At 45.8% G+C, this 21,090-nt stretch overlaps 1 protein-coding gene across 2 annotated transcripts in view; it reads left to right on the top strand.

The window, feature by feature from the left end:
• LOC143172505 (protein hinderin-like) overlaps positions 1-10,731 on the top strand; it is a 190,100-nt gene extending 179,369 nt beyond the window's left edge. Inside the window, exon 12 of one of the 2 annotated variants that reach the window (XM_076362050.1) lies at positions 7,118-10,731. In XM_076362050.1, the coding sequence (XP_076218165.1) occupies positions 7,118-7,331 (214 nt within the window). In that variant the 3' untranslated portion in view covers positions 7,332-10,731. The remainder of the gene's footprint in view (positions 1-7,117) is intronic. The other variant, XM_076362054.1, reaches the window with a different exon arrangement.
• Positions 10,732-21,090: the final 10,359 nt, after the last annotated feature.

Below are 21,090 nucleotides of genomic sequence, written 5' to 3'. Positions count from 1 at the left end.
CTGTATTTGGAGCTTTACCTTCTACATTAAAAGTAAAGGTCAAATTTCTTCATTGAAAGAAGAGCTTCAAAGCTTACCTTGGTCTGTTTTCTCTACTTCCATCTCTGTCCTCTTGCATGTGGCCCTGTCTTCCTCACGCTTTGTACACTAATTATTTGTGTTCCCTCTCCTGATGGAATTTTTGGAGACTTTATGATAAGATTACTTTCACCAAACTTTAGCTGTCTAAATAGACTTCTAATCCAAACCTGTAGACTTTACAAATTTTCTTCTCCCATGGTGAAACATGCAGACTTTCAAGCTCATGAAAGTTAGATGAAAAAATATACATGGGGGAAGTGTCAAAACCAGGCTTAGAAAAGAGATTGTTTTCCAGTCTGTTGTGGAGGTGCTCATTGACTTTCCAGCACACTGGCAAATGTACCAAGAAGGTGAAGACAGACTGAATTATCACCATCCTTAAAGGGACAGTTGCCCACCTCATTTTCCTTCTGTTGAGAGGGCAAAACCCATCAAAGAAAATGTGTGTAAGAGTGGAGCACTGATAGGACAATTGATTGCTTCGTTGAACATCTATACGTGAGGAATATCTGTATGTGGCTTAATGTACAGTGCTGGTACTTCCACAGAACGTTTGGGAATTTTTTCTCCTTGGGAAGCATGAACAATACGAGGGCACCCTTGGCTGTTAATTTGTGTTCAAAGAGCATTCAGTATTCACAAGCCAAGTTTGCCAGATCAGTTTTCCTGTTTGAAATGTTCTGACTCTTGGGTGCCTGATCCTGCAGCTTTGACTTCACTGAAGCCATTAAATGTCGTATTAATAATAATAACAACAACAACAACAACAACAACAACAACAACAACAACAACAACAGCAATGAAGCCTGGTTTTACTTATGCATGTATTCAGATCGTGCAAGGAATACATATCCTGGTTTTAGAGAAAGTTGCATTTCAGGATTTGATCATTCTGACTCTGTCTCTTTAAATATTCGGATACAAATAAATGGTGAGAAAATTGTCTTTGCTAGTTTCAAACCATTCTAGGTCTACTCTGTTGCCTCCAGCCAGATGATGTCTAATGTTGCCTAGACAAACCAGGGCAAACTATTATCATGGGATTAAACACTAAATACCTGCAAGGAGCATTCTCTTTATCAGATAGCGCTCTGTTAGCAGAGTTCATTCACTTTATTGCATATATAACTGTGGTGTCAAATAGACTGATTTACAACACCTGGTCTTTTACATAATCTTTGCTATTTGCTGCGCTTGTTATCTGCCAAATCATTTAGCCTTCCTGATAGCAGAAATGCTGTAAAACTTAGATAAACTTGCAGAAGAAATTAACTCGGAGGTACTGCTGAAATCTAGGGCCTGCACGTTTGCTATAAATGCACTGGCTGGTTTGGTTTCCCCCTACCTAATCTGTGATTGAATGTGGCTGCTGGAGAAATTGAAATTTTATGATAGCACTACAGTGAGAAGAGATAAGCATTTGTATGCTAGACTAGATTAATCTAAAAAGAAGTTTTAGGTGTGGCTAATGAAACCAGTGTATGTGTTAGCTGGGTTTCTTTAGGGTTCAAAGCATCTGTGTATATCTATATAGAGTCTAGTCCAAAACTTTCTCTATGTGAAAAGTCTAATATAGCTATGTGCTAGTTCTCACTATCACTGTGGCTTATTCCGTCTTACGTTAGAGGGCCCAATATGCCGACCAGAAGTCTGCTGCCTCCCTGAGGCCCGGGTCAGAGACATCACTAGGAAACTCCCTGGTCTGGTACGGCCTTCTGACTACTACCCGCTGTTGGTTATACAGGCTGGCAGTGATGAGGTTGCAGAGAGAAGTCCAGAAGCGATCAAAAGGGACTTCAGGGCACTGGGGCGACTGGTTGAAGGGTCGGGAGCACAGGTAGTGTTTTCCTCAATCCCTACAGTGGCAGGGAAGAATACTGAAAGGAGCAGGAAAACACACCTGATCAACACGTGGCTCAGGGGCTGGTGCCATCGGAGGAATTTTGGCTTTTTTGATCATGGGGAGGTTTACATGGCGCCGGGCCTGCTGGCGACAGATGGAGTTCAGCTGTCTCACAGGGGGAAAAGGATTCTCGCTCATGAATTGGCGGAGCTCATTGGGAGGGCTTTAAACTAGGTTCAAAGTGGGAAGGGGATAAAACCAGGCTCACTAGAGATGAGCCTAGGGGTGGCATGCCAATGCCAGGGGCGAAATGGATAGCCCAGCTCAAGGGCATCTACACCAATGCACGCAGCATGGGTGGCAAACAGGAGGAGCTGGAAGCCATTGTGCAGCGGGAGAGATATGACTTCGTCGCCATCACAGAAACATGGTGGGGTGACTCTCACGATTGGAGTGCTGCAATGGATGGCTATAAACTCTTCAGAAGGGACAGGCGAGGAAGGAGAGGCGGTGGGGTGGCCCTGTATGTTAGGGAGTGTTTCGATTGTCTAGAGCTCAGCGATTGTGACGATGATACGGTTGAGTGTTTATGGGTAAGGATGAGGGGGAAGGCCAACGAGGCAGACATCCTGCTGGGAGGCTGTTATAGACCACCCAACCAGGATGAAGGGACGGATGAAGCGTTCTACAAGCGTCTGGCAGAAGTCTCTCAATCGCTAGCCCTTGTTCTCGTGGGGGACTTCAACTTCCCGGACATCTGCTGGAAATACAACACGGCAGAGAGGAAGCAGTCTAGGAGGTTCCTGGAGTGTGTGGAAGACAACTTCCTGACACAGCTGGTAAGTGAGCCTACCAGGGGAGGTGCCTCACTCGACCTGCTGTTTACAAACAGAGAAGGACTGGTGGGAGATGTGGTGGTCGGAGACTGTCTTGGGCTTAGCGACCATGAACTAGCAGAATTCTCGATTATTGGTGAAGCAAGGAGGAGGGCCAGCAAAACTGCAACCATGGACTTCTGGAGGGCGGACTTTGGCCTGTTCAGGACACTGGTTGAGAGAGTCCCTTGGGAGACAGTCCTGAAAGGCAGAGGGGTCCAGGAAGGCTGGACGTTCTTCAAGAAGGAAGTCTTAAAGGTGTAGGAGCAGGCTGTCCCCATACGCCGTAAGAAGAACAGGTGGGGAAGACGACTGGCCTGGCTGAATGGGGAGCTTTTGCTGGGACTCAGGGAAAAAAGGAGAGTTTACCGCTTGTGGAAGAAGGGGCAGGCGACTCAAGAAGAGCACAGGGATCTTGTTAGGTCGTGCAGAGAAGAAATGAGAAAGGCAAAAGCCCAGCTAGAACGCAATCTGGCTGCTGTCGTTAGAGACAACAAAAAATGTTTTTACAAATATATTAATGACAAAAAGAGAGCCAAGGAGAATCTCCGTCCTTTATTGGATGCGGGGGGGGGGGGGAACATTGTCACTGAGGCTGAGGAAAAGGCTGAGGTACTTAATGCCTTCTTTGCCTCAGTCTTTAATAGTCAGACCAGTTATCCTCAGGGTATTCAGCCCCCTGAGCTGGAAGACAGGGACAGTGAGCAGGATAAACCTCCCATAACCCAAGAGGAAGCAGTCAATGACCTGCTACGCCACCTGGACGCTCACAAGTCTATGGGGCCGGATGGGATCCACCCGAGGGTGCTGAGAGAGCTGGCGGAGGTGCTCGCCAAGCCACTCTCCATCATCTATCAGCAGTCCTGGTTAACAGGGGAGGTCCCGGACGACTGGAGGCTTGCCAATGTGACACCCATCTACAAGAAGGGCCGGAAGGAGGATCCGGGGAACTACAGGCCTGTCAGCCTGACCTCGGTGCCGGGGAAGATTATGGAGCGGTTCGTCTTGAGGGCGCTCACAAGGCATGTGCGGGACAACCAGGGGATCAGGCCCAGCCAGCATGGGTTCATGAGAGGCAGGTCCTGCTTGACCAACCTGATCTCCTTCTATGACCAGGTGACCCACCTGGTGGATGAGGGAAAGGCTGTGGATGTGGTCTACCTGGACTTCAGTAACGCCTTTGACACCGTCTCCCACAGCATTCTCCTCGAGAAGCTGGCAGCTCACGGCTTAGACAGGTGTACTCTGCGCTGGGTCAAAAACTGGCTGGACGGCCGGGCCCAGAGAGTTGTGGTGAATGGAGTTACATCCAGTTGGCGGCCGGTCATGAGCGGTGTTCCCCGGGGCTCAGTTTTGGGGCCGGTCTTGTTTAATCTCTTTATCGATGATCTGGATGAGGGGATTGAGTGCACCCTCAGTAAGTCTGCAGATGACACCAAGTTGGGCGGGAGTGTTGATCTGCTCGAGGATAGGAAGGCTCTGCAGAGGGACCTGGACAGGCTGGATCGATGGGCCCAGGCCAACTGTATGAGGGTCAACAAGGCCAAGCATCGGGTCCTGCACTTGGGTCACAACAACCCCATGCAGCGGTACAGGCTTGGGGAAGAGTGGCTGGAAAGCTGCCTGGCAGAGAAGGACCTGGGGGTGTTGGTCGGCAGCCGGCTGAACATGAGCCGGCAGTGTGCCCAGGTGGCCAAGAAGGCCAATGGCATCCTGGCCTGTATCAGCAATAGTGTGGCCAGCAGGAGTAGGGAAGTGATGGTGCCCCTGTACTCGGCACTGGTGAGGCCGCACCTCGACTACTGTGTTCAGTTTTGGGCCCCTCACTACAAGAAGGACGTCGAGGTGGTGAAGCGTGTCCAGAGAAGGGCAACGAAGCTGGTGAAGGGTCTGGAGAACAAGTCTGATGAGGAGCGGCTGAGGGAACTGGGGTTGTTTAGCTTGGAGGAGAGGTGGCTCAAGGGAGACCTTATCGCTCTCTACAACTACCTGAAAGGAGGTTGTAGCGAGGTGGGTGTTGGTCTCTTCTCCCAAGTAACAAGCGATAAGACGAGAGGAAATGGCCTCAAGTTGTGCCGGGGAAGGTTTAGATTGAACATGAGGAAAAAAATTCTTTACTGAAAGAGTGGTTAAACATTGGAACAGGCTGCCCAGGGCAGTGGTGGAGTCACCATCCCTGGAAGTATTTAAAAGACGTGTAGATGAGGCGCTTAGGGACATGGTTTAGCGGGCATGGTGGTGTTGGGTTGACGGTTGGATTCGATGATCTTAGAGGTCTTTTCCAACCTTTATGATTCTATGATTCTACGTTGGAGATATCTTTAAGGAGCCTTAGTTTTTAAAGGGTACTTTCTGAATGCTAATACAAACAACAGACCCCTCTAAAATGTTCTTGCTTGGCTACCCAGAACCCCCATGCCCTTCTGAAATTTTTGGTTAGGGTAACTGTAAGGCATCACATTTGAGTAGGGTTATCCACTTACATGGTGGCCAAATACATTTTTGGCAATTAGGGGTGATTTAAACAGACAGATAATAGAAGGACACATAGACAAACTTAAAATGTGAAAAAGAAATTTGCAAAACGGTGTTCTGGTTGGATGAAATGCAAGATAGTACATCTGAAGGAAAATAAAATAATCTATAGGTAGTCAAATAGAGAAGAGAGCCCTGTGAGGCAGTAATGTCGAGTCGGACTGTGTTAGAAACAATGGCGACCATCAAATTGGAAGAAACAATAAAAATTGAAGGAAATAAGAGATGACTTTTCCAAGCAATCATAGCGTAACTCCAGTGGTTGCCATTAACATCAGTATTAACCCATCAGTACCACAGTTAGCTGTTTTGAGCTGAGGAAGTATTTCTGTGTCTCGGACATAACTACGAGTTACCTTGTCATGGTCAGTTTTCCGATGATGATTGGGACATAACACTCACCACTGGAGCTAATGAAGGATATTTTGCATGGCATTGCTGGTTTAGGGAAGGAAGTCTTTTTACCTGATGATGCTGCTGCATGATGCTATTGGAGAGCACAAGTGGTAGTCTGTGTTGGGAAAATACATTGGCCACTGCTAATCTCACATCAATAAATTGTTGTGAATATTTGTATTTAATGTTTTTTCAACCTATCTAAGTTGAGGAACCTACTCCAGCTGTCTGACTTAGTTGCATAGTCTTCCTAGGCTCCCACTGTCCTGAAAGGAAAAACAGAGGCTTTTCCACCAGGACTCAAAGCAGGAAACAGATTGAGATGTTTCCGCACCCTATGGATGAATTCCTTCTGCTTACAAGAGAGGGACCCTCTGGAAACCAACCAACTACACTGATACCTTAGGTTGGATGCTGTGAATAATGTTCTGTGCATGTAAGTCATTGAATGTGTGAATTATTTCATCATTGGGAACATCAGGCAGGTTGGTGCTAACAGCAGGATGGAACAAAGGGGACTTTCGGGTAAAACTTGAGTGATGTCTCTTAGACTGGAGAACAGCCTCCTTGGGGAAGCAGTGGAAATGGTATTGTTTAAGAGATTTACAACTGGGCAGGAGAAAATATATTGTAATGATCAGTCCTGTGCTGCTATTTAGATCAGGTCTTGTCTTGTGTGAATATTAATAGGAAATCTCTGTCTGAAGTAACTGCCATTATTCGTTACCAGCTAACACTGGCTTGCAACCTTCCTCCACACATGTACTCACACTTAAAGGACAGCCTGAGTAATGTTGAGCACCTTTGCCTTCTCTCTTGGTGCCTGAAGTGTTGATTTTGTATTGCCTTGCTTAGATTATATTCCTTCAGTTCTTCCACCAGACAGACTCCATGTAGTGCATAGAGATTTACAGGAAGCACGTGTAGTTTGTGGCAATAATAATAAAGTCTCCTGCTGTTTTCAAATCCCTGGGAAACTAAATCAAGCGTAGAGGTCTATTCAAAAAAGTGCAGCATGTGTATGAGTCACTTTACTGTTACCTGCGTGGGTCTGCCTTGTACCCATTCAGTGTATTTGGCTGTCACATCTCTGAGGTCTGTCCTCAGTCTCCGGAGAGCGACTAAGACATTACACACCTCAAATGGAAAAGCTGATGAAACAGCTTAAAATAACTGGAGCACCCGTGATTTGCTCGCCTCTTTTTCACTACCTCTGTGTTGGTATTCCTCATAGGAACCCATACAGCAAAATTCGTTCTGTGCTGGTGGCCCCCATCAGACAAATCTAGGTCTAGTCTGAATTATGAAGGCAGGAAGACTGGATTCAATTTCCTGAGTGATGCTGTGATGTTTAATGGAGCTCCATTTTCTTGGTGTGTTTCTGTAGGTACGAAGCTTGTCTTCTTGACCTGGTTGAAGCTATGAGTCCGATATCTGCCCCAGGACACCTCTGCAGAGAATCTTACGACAGGAACAAAATGCACATGCCTCGTCATGTGAGCTGCAGGCCGTTGTCTTGGTACCAGACCCCTCGCAGCTCCAGAAGCAGAGCAGATGAGCTAGAGGAGAGCCGGCTCCTCGAGGAGATTTTCTTCATTTGACCCGTCTCGTTGGTCTAGAGCCCTTCCATAGAATTTTTCAGACCTTCTTATTGCCGATTTGTTTGTGTTAAAGTACAATTTTTTAAATTATTTGAATAACAACTGCTTGTCTTCCCTCTTCTAAAACATAGCTAATTAGCATCCAGTTTCATTTTGGATTTAGTAATCATGGTGCAAGAACGTTGTTGGGGTGGACCAATCAGAAAGCTTTAACTTTTTTTCTTAAACCTTTCATGTGCCAAGTAATCATTCTAAAATAGAGAGTTTTTTAATCTACAACATTTTCTAATAGATTGAAGTCACAGTTTTGCCAGCCTCATATCGGAAGTATATTTCATTATCGATTTTTAGCTCTAAAGCAGTTTGCAAGAACTGCCTAACATTCAAGAACCACCACGTTCAAAGTAGATTATTTTCTAATTAAACAAGTCTGTTTAAAACCTGGCATATTATATAGGTACAAGCACTTTAGTACTTTTTTCAGTGATTTTATGACCTACTTTTTCCTTCAACATTCCGATATTTAACATGCTGGGTTTTTAGGGGGTATATCATAAGCTCAACTATGTAGTGTCTAATAATATTAATAGACGATGTTGCAGGTTGATGTACTAGGCATCCATTCGAAATATATTCCTCTTTAAATCAGTGCTATTTGACAGAGTTTATGTGCTGGGTAACCTAACCCTGAAATAGCAGAACACACTCAGACAGTGTAGTGGTCCAAAACCTATTTGATGTACTTTTCAAGATGAAATATATAGTAGTGGTAGTATAAGAACAGTCTTAAGACTTTTTCACTAACTTGCACTATTTTGATCCTGTATCCAGGCTCCATTGTAAATAAGACAAATCAGTAATTATTTCCACTAGCGGCTCGCAATGCACATTTCCCTGCCGGCTTTAATTATTCATGCTGTATCTATTTCAGTTTATTTAAATGCACTTCCATCTACTGCACGTACTTGGTTATTTAAAGAAATGTGCCGAATTGGTAAAAATGACTGCAGATTACAGGATTAATGGTCATTTTCTCCACAATGCAGTGTTCATATTTTATTCTAACAGTAGCCACCGGCATGTGTTCCTAGCAATATGAAGCTAAAATACTCATTTTGCGCAGTAAAATTGCAGCAAGGGAAAGGTAGAATTGAGCCAGTACGGGCAAGTTCTAGGCCATTTGCTCCCAAACACCACTTCGTGGGCCAGTACAGCTTTTCTGACAGTCTCTTTAGGCAAGCCTGCTTATCTTAATGGCAGCGAGTTGATGTACCGATCCTTGGGGTATTGCTGCTGCCTGCCTCCCACATGCTCGCTCTTGCGCAATGTTTGGTGCTCAGCGAGGAGCTAGCAAGTCTTGGCAATGAGGCCCGCGGTGCATCTCTGGTGAGAGCATCAGGGCATCATGTCTAGCACGCTCCCCTGGCAGCACCATGCTCTTACAGCAATGAAACAAAAGGAGAATAAGGGGGAGGGTGAACCTCAAGTTACTCTGAGATGTTTCGTTCAGGCCCAGTTTTAATCACAAATTAGGTGATATCCGTTTCTTGCATCCCAGCTGAATTTTAAAAGCTGCTTGGAGGAGTTTAAAGGAGGGCAGCAACATGACTGGACCAGAAAATGACTACTGTGGAAAGGCCCTGCTTGGTCTGTCCAGCTGTCAGTGAAGTATTATAGTTCTTTCCAATATGTCTGTCTGCTGTTGAATGAATCTATATTTTGGTAGTAGCTCTTTTTAAAGGGACGTTGTCAGAGCTGTAGGCTCTACGCTCAAGGTGCTGTCCATCAGTCAGAGCTACACAGGAGGCATACCTTTACGAAGCCAAGAATTCTAGAATTAAGGTGGTTGAAATGTCTGATGGGTCAAGACCTGCCTGTTTTAACTGTCAGAGAGAATGTTCTACTTCCTGAGCCTGTGAAGGCACAGGTTTCTGCTTAAAGCCCCAAAGATGTATTCGGTGCCCTGACCCAAGTATAGCAGGTGGGGAAATAGGTTTTCTCAATCTGCTGGCTGAGTAGTCTGCTTCTTTAAGAGGGCAGGGAAAGGGAGGGGAAGGAAGAGAAAAATATACAAGGAGCAGCATGAAAACTGTGGAAGATGATGAAGAAATGACCAACACATAGATCTTAGGGTTTTGGGTTGGGTTTTGGTGTGTTTTAGTCTTGTTGGTTTTTGGTTTTTTTTAAGGTTTGGCACTTACAAAGAAACTGTTCTCTGATTTCAGTCCAATTGTTTCTCTTCTCTTTTCCAGTTTGACTGAAACTTTAATTGCCTTTTCTAATAAGTGCTGACTGACCTTTTTTGCTTTTGAAACAACAAAAAATACATGTATATCTCTTGAAAGGTGCCTTTGTGTACGCAGTCGAGAACACTGCGTGGGAGCATTCTATTCTTTGGCTCTTTATAGGTGCCAATATTTAACTGCTTTAGGATTCCTTATGATCCATTTTGTTCATTAACAATTCTAATTCTGATGGTGACTTTTGACTTGAATCTCTATTTTGGTAGTAGCTCTTTTTAAAGGGACGTTGTCAGAGCTGTAGGCTCTACGCTCAAGGTGCTGTCCATCAGTCAGAGCTACACAGGAGGCATACCTTTACGAAGCCAAGAATTCTAGAATTAAGGTGGTTGAAATGTCTGATGGGTCAAGACCTGCCTGTTTCAACTGTCTGTGAGATGTGGACAAAGAAACAAAAGCTATTAATTTGGTAGACCCTGTGAAAAACCATTTTTTATGATGCTGGCTCTTGCTCTAGTTATCAGCAGTACATTAGGAATAGTGTTTAGCAGTCAGTGCAAGCAAAGATATTTTGCCATGAGGCACTACAAAGTTGAAGTTATTAAAACATTTATAGCCTTAGAAAAAAAATCAATGATTGTCAAATAGGAAAGGACAAAATCAGTAGTTGGGACTGGGAGGGGAATTGTTTTCCATCTGCTAAAACAGTAGAGGAAATGCAAAAATTAAACTAGCAATAGCAAACACTTGACAGTGTCCTTTTAAGTTTAAGCTCCTGTATGAGGAAGCTGCCGCTCGGGAGTTAGTCCAACCATAGATTCTTTGTCCGGAGTGTTCCCAGTTAATATGCTTCAGCTACACATCGGGCTGTGTTTTACATGAGGCTTTGTGGAGTAATATGACTTCTGCTAAGGCTTCTATCCATGCCTTCACTTTGTGTTCTTCCCGAGTGGCTCATACACACACACTTGCTGTGTTTGGTAGTCATTGCTTTTGTGCACCTTGCACGCCATGGACCTGTAGCAATCAGACCCTTTCCACTTCTAGCCTCTCCAGTCTCACTGATGAATCCCATCTTGAGCATATATTTATGTATGTATGTGAGGTCTTAATCTAATAAATTATCTGGGGGTTCGTTTAATCTTCCAGACTTTTGTTTATTTGGCTTATCTCCTGGTTTGTTTTGTCCAGCTCAGATGTCAATTCTGCCATTGACAATATGTTCCACTTTCTGCATCATCATGTCACATATATGCTGAATCTCTGGTTTGCTAAGACAGACGAGGAACTAATTTTAAGCCTTCTTTTCCTCTCCAGGACATGGGTTTTGCTGTGAGAAGGAGCAAGACCTCTTTTGGAGCATGAAGTGGGGGAGAGGTCTCAGAATACAAAAGAAAAGAGAAGGGGAGAGCCAGCACTATGCTTTGGCACAAAAAGGTGTAATTAAAGAGTGAGGAAGAAAGGATGGAGGTAAAGGCAGGAAAGGACAAGGATGCAAGGCAGAGAACTGTACCAAAGGGTGACAGAAGGTACAGGTTCAGTGGAGCTGAGCCAGAAGGTAGAGATCAGTTGTTAAAATATAGGAAGTTGATGAAGGCGGATTTTGTGCTTATATCCTGGAGTGAGAAATGTCTTCAAGTACCAGTTCCCAGAAGAGGTTTTTGACTCTCCACTCCTTTTCCAAATCAGGTTCCTGCATTTGGGGAGCTACTGTCCAAAGGATACCTGGTAAATCAGGGAAAGAAAGAAATTACCTGACTTCAGCTGCTCCCCTTTAGACTGGCTAGACAGGGAGGCCGGAGCACAAGGAGGGTAATAGGGTAGAACTCAGGTATAACCAAGGCGTGGACTGAATTTAGTTGCTATCCAGGAATGGTGTTGTGGACTTAGATGACAGAAGAATGTGAGACGGGATATAGCAAGAATCTGAATAAGGGAGAAACAAGCAAAACAAAATTTGCAGTCATCCAGTGAGCTGTGGAGGTTTGGTGTTAAGGAAGGAGAGGAAAGGGCTTAGCTATGCTTGAGAAAGATTGAGCCTGAGATATCTAAAAGATATCCCTTGAAAGCACACATGAGCCCAGGGTTAAACTCTCAAAGTTGCAGCAAAGATTTTCTGAAATATGACCTCCAGGCGGTGTTTGAATTTGTACCATCTGAGGGGGAGAAAGAGCACAGCCTGGTTAGTTAGAAACCTCCTTTTTCACTGTTACTAAATTTATGAAATCGTGTGCTAATTAGTGTATGATTTATAAATTTACATAACTGCATGCTACATAAGACAACATAGAATATTGAATGAGGTGATTTAAACTGGCAGAAGCAGAGAATTCTGCTCTGACTAGGTGGCTCTCCTCTGGAAAATGCCTCTCCCAATCCATAGCTGCTCCCTGCATCTCTTGAAGGCTTATCTGCTCACAATGACAATAAATGTTTTACAATATTGCGGCTTCATGTAGCTGTGAGAGAACAGGCTACCTTGAGCATCTTGGGCATGGTTGTGTAGCAGAGCTTTTGCTGTGATCCTTGGGGAGGGTGTTTGGAAGCAGAAGTTGGCTAAAAAAGAGCAAGAAACCCAACTTGGTCTGGTCAGTGTTGGTGTTTGACAGCTCCCACAGTTGTTCACAGGGGATGCTACTGCGTCCCAACTGCAGCAGGAGGATGGGGATGTGGGGGAACTGGATTTGATTCCCAGCTCTGGGGAAGCCACTTTGCCTCCCTCCGCAGCATGCTTTGGGTTCTGTTGGTGAAGTGTGTTTACCACATCTCAGAGGGGCTGTGACTTATATTATCTTATGTGCAGCAGAAGGCGCTGGACATATCCACCAACAATTTGTCTGTGAACTGTAAGCTGTTAGAGCAGAAGCATATTGGCCAGTATTTCCCATCTAACAGAAGCAGAAGCTCTCAGACTTCATATATTTTGAGGCTTGAAGGGGTCATTTCAGGCATTGGGGAACTAAACTGGACAAACTCACTGACAGGTGAGGCCCTCACATACATGAGGTTAGACATGCCCAGACGGTCCCAGCAGACAAACCAATTCACAAGCTGCAGTGAAAGCCATAAATTCCTGGTTTCCTTAATTCAGGAGTCATTCTGAGTATGTGAAAAAAACATTTTATTCACTCATAGCATTCAATAACCAGTCTTAGAGTGTAAGTTCATTCTTTCTGGTCTCCTGACTGCAGACAGGATGTAAATGAAAAATTGGAAAAAGTTATCTTTCCTGGTTGCTTACTGGCAACTACCTTAAAACCTTGAAGTGTGGATTTGATTAAAGCCGTTGTCCAAACACAAAGTGTTGAGTGTCATGAGCATTAAGAACAATGCGGGAACTTCTCTCCTCTGCTAGATCTGGTAAGGAAGGAAAGGGCAAGATGAATTCACAGACACAAAAGCTGGTTCTTTCTCAAGCTAGATTTGACTGCGAGGAAGTTGCATTGAAATTTTAAAAGCACCTTGTCAAAATCTTCCAGTGTTTAATTATCCTTGCTGCTACGAAACTGCCTTATTTTGAGGTTGAGTTGGTCTAACTTTAATTTCCAGCTGCTGGACTTAGTTGTGCCTTCAGAAGCAAGACTGCAAAGTTCCCCTGTTGTCAGACGGTAAGTACCCCACCCACAGTGATAAACTCCCGATTCAGCCTTCTCTTCAATGAAATGGCGTCCTTTACGCCTTGTGTCCTAACGTCTGTTTTCCAGCCCCTGGATGATTTGGGGGGCCTGTTTTTGAACTTTCTCCAGCATTTATGCATCTTGAAGGTTTTACACTAGAGCAGGTGCTGTTGCTGTGAACGATGACAGCGTGGCCTCATCTGCACAGTATTTCCCTTTTGACGCTTTCAGGAGCCTTGTTTGGAGGTGTTGGGCTGGGTACCCGGTCTCATTGCACTTCAGATCATGGCTCTGTTTCTTGGAAGCAGAAAGTCTGTGAGTGAAACCAGGAGACTCTGCTAAATTTAGAAGAGTTGAGGAGGAAGAAATAACGTCAAGTAGAAATACCAAGCAGAAAAAAAAAAGATTGCAGGATTCAATTTGGGATGGAGCGTGAACTTGGGGGTGCAGCATCTGTGAACTCAGCCACCTTGAAAACAATCTGAAAGACACGTGCTTGATGGCATGGGGGAGACCCAGACAGCAGAAACCCTCAGAAGGGGAAGAGTGAACAAAACGTGAGGCGATGATACCTGATAGCCACAAAAACAGATGAGAAGGCTTTTGAGCCGCAGGTGAGGAGGTGATGACACCTCCAAATTGTGGAGGAAATGGCTCCTTGTCAGTGGGTCTGGTGTCCCTCTATTTGCACTAGTGCCTTCAGCACAGGGATCTCATTACCAGAGAGTTTACTGGCAGATTGGAGCGATTTCAGTGAGGAGTAATAAAAATGATCAGGGACTGCTGGAATTGATATAATGAGGAAACAAGATGAGAAGAGTCAGATATTTATAGCGTGGGTGAGAGAGACAATTAAAAGGTGGGGTGGGAGATGGACTGAGTGACCTGAAAGCCTTGTCTGTATCTAATAACGCCTTGTCATCTGCTGTACAGAGGACTTGAATTTACCAAGGCTGTCAGTCTGACTCTTAACAGCCCTAACTTCCCATGTTGAAAAGCTCAGGTGGGTGTACCCTGGCTGTATTGACACTGTCAGAATGTCACTGGTACTGTACTTCGTTTAAAAAAATAGTCATCAGCCATGTTGTGGAAAAAAATTGACACGCTGACAGTAAAGGGAAAAAAATTAGACCTTCATAAAATAAAGAGCCATTGAAGACCTTGCTGAGAGCAGGGCTGATTGGGAAGGGCTCCCGGGTTGTTCAGCTGGTGATGCTGAGCCCTTCTCGCTGCCCACACGGTGGTGACCTGTCAAGTGGGAAGGTCCACGCAGAGGGAGCAAGTGTGAGCTTTTTTCTGTGTGAGGTAGGTGCTGGTGGCACCCAGCTGAGCACACAGCTGAGCAAGTATCTGGTTCCTAGTATGCACAGATGTGCACAGGCTGTTGTGCCCGAGAGCTGCTGAGCTCCACAGACGGCTCTTGGGGCAAGCTCTGTGCCAGCCAAACCCCTGCTGGTCCCAGCGATGGCTATGGCCACACGTGGGGTTTCACTTCCCTTCCTACTGCCCCTACGCAGCAGGATCCAGCCCTGGGTGACAGGCGGGCTCTCCCCTTGACATGCCCTGACACGCTGCCTCACTCGTGGGGATCCCTGCACCTGGGTTTGGGTGGGTGTTCATGCATATGGTTTTTTTGTGCATATAGTTCCCCAATAGTGTTGTACAAACCCACTAAATATGTGTTTTTACACGTACCCTACCAAACACGAGCAGCCACTGCATTCTGTTTTTTCTGAGTTGGAGACCCTTGAGAAGAGAGAAGGTGGCATGCTGGCCCATCTCAGTGGCACACAGCAGCCTCACGGTGAGGGTTATTGTAAAACCTTGACTGAGACCACGGCTGTCTCGCACGCTCCCCAGTGCTGCAGAGGAGAGAGCCCTGGGTTTGCTCTGGACTTGAGAGACCGTGGCAGAGTTGGAGGCAGCCAAGCTGGAGACATCTCGGTTCCTGGGTTTGCAGTCAAATTAAAACTCCACTACCGACAGCAGCGGAGCCGTGCGTGTTAGAGGCACTTCGGGGAAATACCAGAGCAGCTTTTGTTGAGTCTGATGGTGGAGTAGCCGCTCTGTTTTAATGATAGCTGTGTACAAAGGCCACAGCTGCTTTCATACGTTTCACATTAGTCTGACTTTCACAGAACAGACATAACCTAGGGTGGTGGAAGGGAGAGAAAGGTGACCAAAAAAAAGCCATCCATTTTGCACTACTTTTTCCATCCTTCTGAGCTGCGATACCAGGCTCTGGCTGAGCAACAGTAATCTTATCCAGCATACTGTTGATTTAAGCCTCTTGGATTTATATAACTTTGGAAATGGTAAACTATATTAATTTGGTGTATTTTCAAGGGAAAGTTATTTATTGAGAGACATTTTTAACTCGAGTGCCAGGAGCCTTAAATCATTATAATAAATTCATGCTATTCAGGGTTTCTTACATTGTAATAAATTTGTTTTAAACATGAATGAGGAGATCCATGATTTCTTTAATATACTGTTATGTATTTCCTTTCAAAATGACACAGTTCACTATATCAAGTAGGAGAATAATAGTGAGAGATTTACAGTACTTAAGAAAAACACAGCCTGGGAATGTGCCATGTGAACCAGCACTGGGCAGGGGGCTGGCAAGTGCGGGGAGCCCATCGCCGCTCCCAGTGGCACGGCCGAGAGTTAAATGAGCGACAACGGGTCAAGATCAGCGAGCAAAACCGATAGCTGGGCAGAAAGCTCCCTGCAGGGTGGGAATCACAACGCAGCCTTATATTCGCCTCCGTTTTACTGTGCAACGCGCAATCGAAACACCCGAAAGGTGATGTGGACTGTCTGCCGTGACCTGGGAGGGTGGCTGCTGAACTGCTGCCTTGTCAGAGCGGGACCCGAGCCAGAGGTTTGCTTCCCAGCCTGGGGTCACCCTCCCTTTCCTGACCTCAAGCACCCGCCGCAGCCCTTTCCCAGGGACCTCATCCACCCTGGCTACGATGGTGCGTGGGGAGCAGATTCCTCAGCGGTCGCCAGCGCCCCTGAAGTGTGGTGAGGAGGCACCAGGTAAGCACTTAGGTAAATTTCAGTCTCCATTTTTAATCCTTGACCCCTCATTAAACCTCTGCTGGCCCTGCTACTTGCTGTTATGCACGTGGATGGCTGTGAATGCAAGATGATAAAACCTGTGGCTGGCTTTGCATCAAGTCCTCCTAGCTTCAAGGGGGTCCTTATGGGTGGGCGGAGGAGGAGCTGGGCACAGAGACAGCCTTGGTGACGCCAGCATCCGAGGTCTGAGACAAATCTGCTTTGGCAGCATGGTTGTGGCTTTCTTGGAAAGCAGAGCCCCTCTGTACCATGTAGATGTCTGCCGAGTGCTTGTGTCCCAGCCTGCTTCATCTCTTCATGGAGTACTGCAGGAACGGGGTCTCTTGTTTGTGGTGATCTTGGGATCGGGGCTGAGTGGGGCAAAGCATCACAGTGCCCAAAATAGCAAAGGCCAATTGGTTCCCTGGTATCTAATGACAGCGGTTACCCCCCTGAGATACCTAAAAGCCTTCCAGCTCCCCAATGCACAGCCTTGCTGTTGAGAAATGAGGAGTTGTGCACAGCCATCCTGCCATGATGTGAAAATCTGCCCCCCCAGGATGCCCGTGCAGGGAGACGAGCATTTCCCTGACTCTAAAGAGTTAATGGGTCTTTAGTAAATGTGTCTGCAGCAGGGGCTAATTGCATGCTGCTGGTTCTCCAGTGCAGGGGGATGGCCCTGCCTGGCTGTGGGTGAGGTGTAGGACACCCGAGGACTTCAGCTGCCCAGGGATGGGGCTGGCAGAGCACGGAGGATGGCTGTGGGCTGCCTGCACCACGAGGCTGGACGGCTCGGGAGAGGGGAGCAGGGGATGGCAGAGGGCCCCACGTGCTCACAGAAGTGATGGCAGGACCTCATCTGTCAGCGCAGAAAAATGTCTGGCCAATAAACTTGCCAAACATCCCTAATAAAGGGCTGGATGTGTTATCATGTAGAATGGTTTTATAGGGGACGGCCATAAAGCGTGCACATTGCCCTTTAAAATGCCAGGACGAGGATTGATTCCAGCAGGGTGGAGGGAGAGGAGGAGGGGGAATGAGGCTAATTGGAAAAGGGGGATAAATCCAGGGGCCTGTTTCTCTGCTGCGGGTCCCCAGGGTGTCAGGGAGCAGTAACAAAGCGAGAGTTGCAGCCTTACGAGCTGTGCCTGGATCTGGGCTTCTCTGCTCTGTCCTCTCCACCCTGTGCAATGCTGGGTGTCCTTTCTGGCATCTGTTTCTGCTGCTGGCTCAGTCCAGCCCTGCTCTTGCTCCTGATACCCAGCCCAGGGAAAGCTGTGGAGATACCTGCATCAACCTCTCCGCTGGTTCCTCCTCATTTGTGCTCCTCCTTTTAATCCCAGGGGTCTAATACCCATTGCCTCCTCCTTGCCAGTTCCAGTAGATGTGTCCTGCCTGCCCAACAATCCCATCGCCAGCTCATCTCTCCCTCTCTTGCCTTGTGACGCCATCTCCCCGGTCCCTGTCTGTGGAAGTCCACCACTGCTGAGAGATGAACACAGAGGTCTGGCAGCAGTTTTGGGTCCCCTGCTCCACGGACAGGGAACATCCCATCCTGGGGATGCAGGTGTCTATGTGCGCTCTGGGCTCTGCTTGAATAAACAGGAGAGGGGGAGCTGGAGAAAAGTCCAGAGTGTGTTTGGTAGTGATCAATAAATGTATTGTACTCCAGCTCACTTTTAATGCTGCAGAAAACAGGCAGTGATTTCGTTTAATAAATGTAGACAGTCTTGCAGAACTACAAGACCATCTATTTTGCGAGACAATTTCTGCACGACAGGACTGCACGTGACCCAGCACCCGGTGTTATCTACAGCTGAGGCTCACAGGCTGCCATGGGCGGAGGGGCCTGCCTCTGACTTTTCATTTTCTTGTTTTAATTTCCCTGTACAGAGATACTGGGCAGACAACCCCCTATGAGATCTGGTAGAGGGAGAAATAAAAAAAAAAAAAAAAGAAAAAGAGTCTTCTCCTTAAAGCCACTGAAGACGTTGTAGATTTGGCCACTGGGTGGGAGGTGGGCAGGTACTGGAGAGATGGAAAAAGAAAGAGCCAGGAAAAGTCAGATTTTTGTTTGCAAGGACTGGTTCAAAAATGTTTGTCAGTGTGGATTTGTTGGTACGTGCCAGATCTCACTTGTCTGCCTACTCTGTGCGTGTGGTGCTGCTGAATTTCAAATTTGCAGTGGCCCTGGCAATCCCCATTGGAGCTGGTGGTGGCACCTGTGGGAGGGAGGCAGGGTGCAGGCGGTGCACCTGGGCTTGCAGTGGGTCCCTCAGTTCTGAAAATGCTCTTTGGCCACCCTTGGTAATCAAACACAGGCAAAACTGGAACGCCTGTTTGCTTCCATCAGGCATACAAAAAAATAACACTTGTCCCATCAAAGTTAGAGGTGAGTCAATATATTGTGGTACGGACCCATGTCAACCAACATGACTAATGGATGTGGTGTGTCATGAATTTGGGTGAGAGAATAGTTTTTGCTATTTAACTGATTCTTCTGGAAAGCAGAGAGATGATGTGAAATGCAGCCAAAGCTGATGAGTCTCACCTGACTTTCTCATAGTGTGGCCCCACTTCATGCAAAAGCAAGTTAGGTTTATTCAGCCAAGGACCTTCAGGTCTGACACAGATTTTGAGTTCTCCAAACTAAGAGGTGCTCAGTCTTGTTGCACAGTTGTGAAGTTCAGAGCAACCTCCAGGCTTCCAGCCTGAGACACATCTCTGAGGTCTGGATTTGCTTCTTTGCTGCCTTTTGGCTCAGGCTCATCTTTACTATACCCACCACAGTGAAATTTTCATTGAACACAGTTTTAGTTCTGGATTTGTAATTAAATTTAAGGGCTGGTAAATTTTGCTATGAACATTTTTCTGGCTCCCTTCCTAAGCATTTGGTCTATTCAACTAATACTTAGTGTTTTGCAGATGCTATTGTATGTTATATTGCCAACCAGAAGTATGAAAAAAATGTGTGAATTAGAAAAATACTAATCCATTTGAGGCCTTGTTTTTGCTTTTATGATCGCAATTCAAAGCTTTTTGTCAATGTTTGTTAGAGCTGTAAACTTATGGGGCAGGTGGGAATATCATCCTACCACTTGACTCCAAGAGCTGTGACCTTTCCACTTCATCATCAAGCTTATGATCAAACCATGAGCATGACAGCACTGCCTGTAATTGCTCTCTGAATTAAAACATTTCCTCCAACATCCAGCAATAAGGAAAATGAAATCTTCAGGTAGGGTTTAGTAGCTCACCTTGAAAGCATTTCACCTCATGCTAAACATTAAGCCATGTAGTGATGTCTGGGCACTTGTCTACTTTGAGACCCATGGGAGAATTAATTCAAATTCACTTTTAAAGGGGATTAATTAAACTGCATCAGGACCTTGTTTCAGCACTCAGAATTAAGATAAGTTGAAGTAAGACCCCTTTAATTTACATTTTGGGGAATGAACTGAAAGAGATGAGAGACCTCTTTGACATCAAACGAGGGTGTCCAAGGAGCTGCTGGTGTGTTTTGACTAATCTGTTTTACAATATATCTTATTTAATTCACACTGAATAACCTAATGTGGACAAGCCATGAGATGTTGAGACTGGGTGTGATTGTACTGGGAATAGCTGCGTTCCCAGCTGGTTTGTGAGGGGATAGAAGGTGTCTAAGATGCAGGATGCACTATAAAATGAGACAGTCAATCTTGGTCTGTACAGAGCTGTAGTGATGCCGTGGAGGTTTCACAGGTTGAGCAAATGCCCAGACATACTCTTAAAAAATCAAAATTGCAGGTCTTTCATCTGAGATGGGAAATCTCAATAGAGAAGGTAAAGTAGAGATAATAGCCCCAAATTTTTTGCTGTTGTGACCAAGTTTTGTACCATATCACCTTGATTGGGATCTCTTGGGTTTTTTTTTTTTTGTTTTTTTTTTTAAAGTTTAATCAGCTTTTTTGGACATTGGGAAAAGTTTACTTTTGAGTGAAGACTCAGACTTATTTAGCTAATTAGATACCAAGGTGATGTGTGCCCTCTCTACACTTCTGACAGATTCTTATTCTTATCCCTGCCATCAGTTACTTGGCTGTGAAGTCTGTCTCAATCCTTGCCAAGTTTTCTGAATGGAGTTGGTGGTGTGGGATTTCTCCACCTTTTGGTTCCCATTTCAAGATACAAGAATTTTTCTGCTTCCTTTTATCTTTTTATTTCCCCCTTTCTGTTTCCTTCTGGAAATCAGATCCCTTCAAACTGGGGATCTGACATGAGTGACTCAATGTCTTGGAGACAATCTAAAGTATCCATGGACACTTCTTTTTAGGAGGAAAACTGGCCAACTTGCCTTTCTGGGACAGAGGGGTTCAGAGTAGGGGAAGTTCATGAGATTGTCCCTTCAAGCCTTGTGCCAATGCATATTCACAGAGGATTTTCCTAATTTCCAAACAAAGCTCTTAAGTTCATGAATTTGAGTGCATGTGGAGCATCTGGGGAACATCCTGCGGCTTGGAGCTCAGGCTTCACCTATGTGCAGGCCTTTGAGATCTCAATGTAAAGTCCAGCTGGGGAAGGACAGATCCCACAAACGACCACACCACCTAAAACCCACTCGCACGTCTCCTGATCAATAGTCAAGAAGCCAGTGTAAGACACCAGATGGGGCACCTTGTGGAAAAGCTGCCCAAGCCTCTTTGAAGTCCCCCTGGAAAATGCCAAGAGCAGCTCTGGGCCAGCCTTTGTGGTCCTTTGGGGAGCTTGGGCACATGAGGTGGGCTGCACCAAAACCACCAGGGAGCCATGTGGATTGTGGGGGTTTGCAAGGTCTCTGAAAGCCCCGAGTAGGTT

Source organism: Aptenodytes patagonicus, chromosome Z, assembly GCF_965638725.1.
Source record: "Aptenodytes patagonicus chromosome Z, bAptPat1.pri.cur, whole genome shotgun sequence".
NCBI classification, from domain to species: Eukaryota; Metazoa; Chordata; class Aves; order Sphenisciformes; family Spheniscidae; genus Aptenodytes; species Aptenodytes patagonicus.
This window is presented reverse-complemented; position numbering and strand designations above follow the sequence as displayed.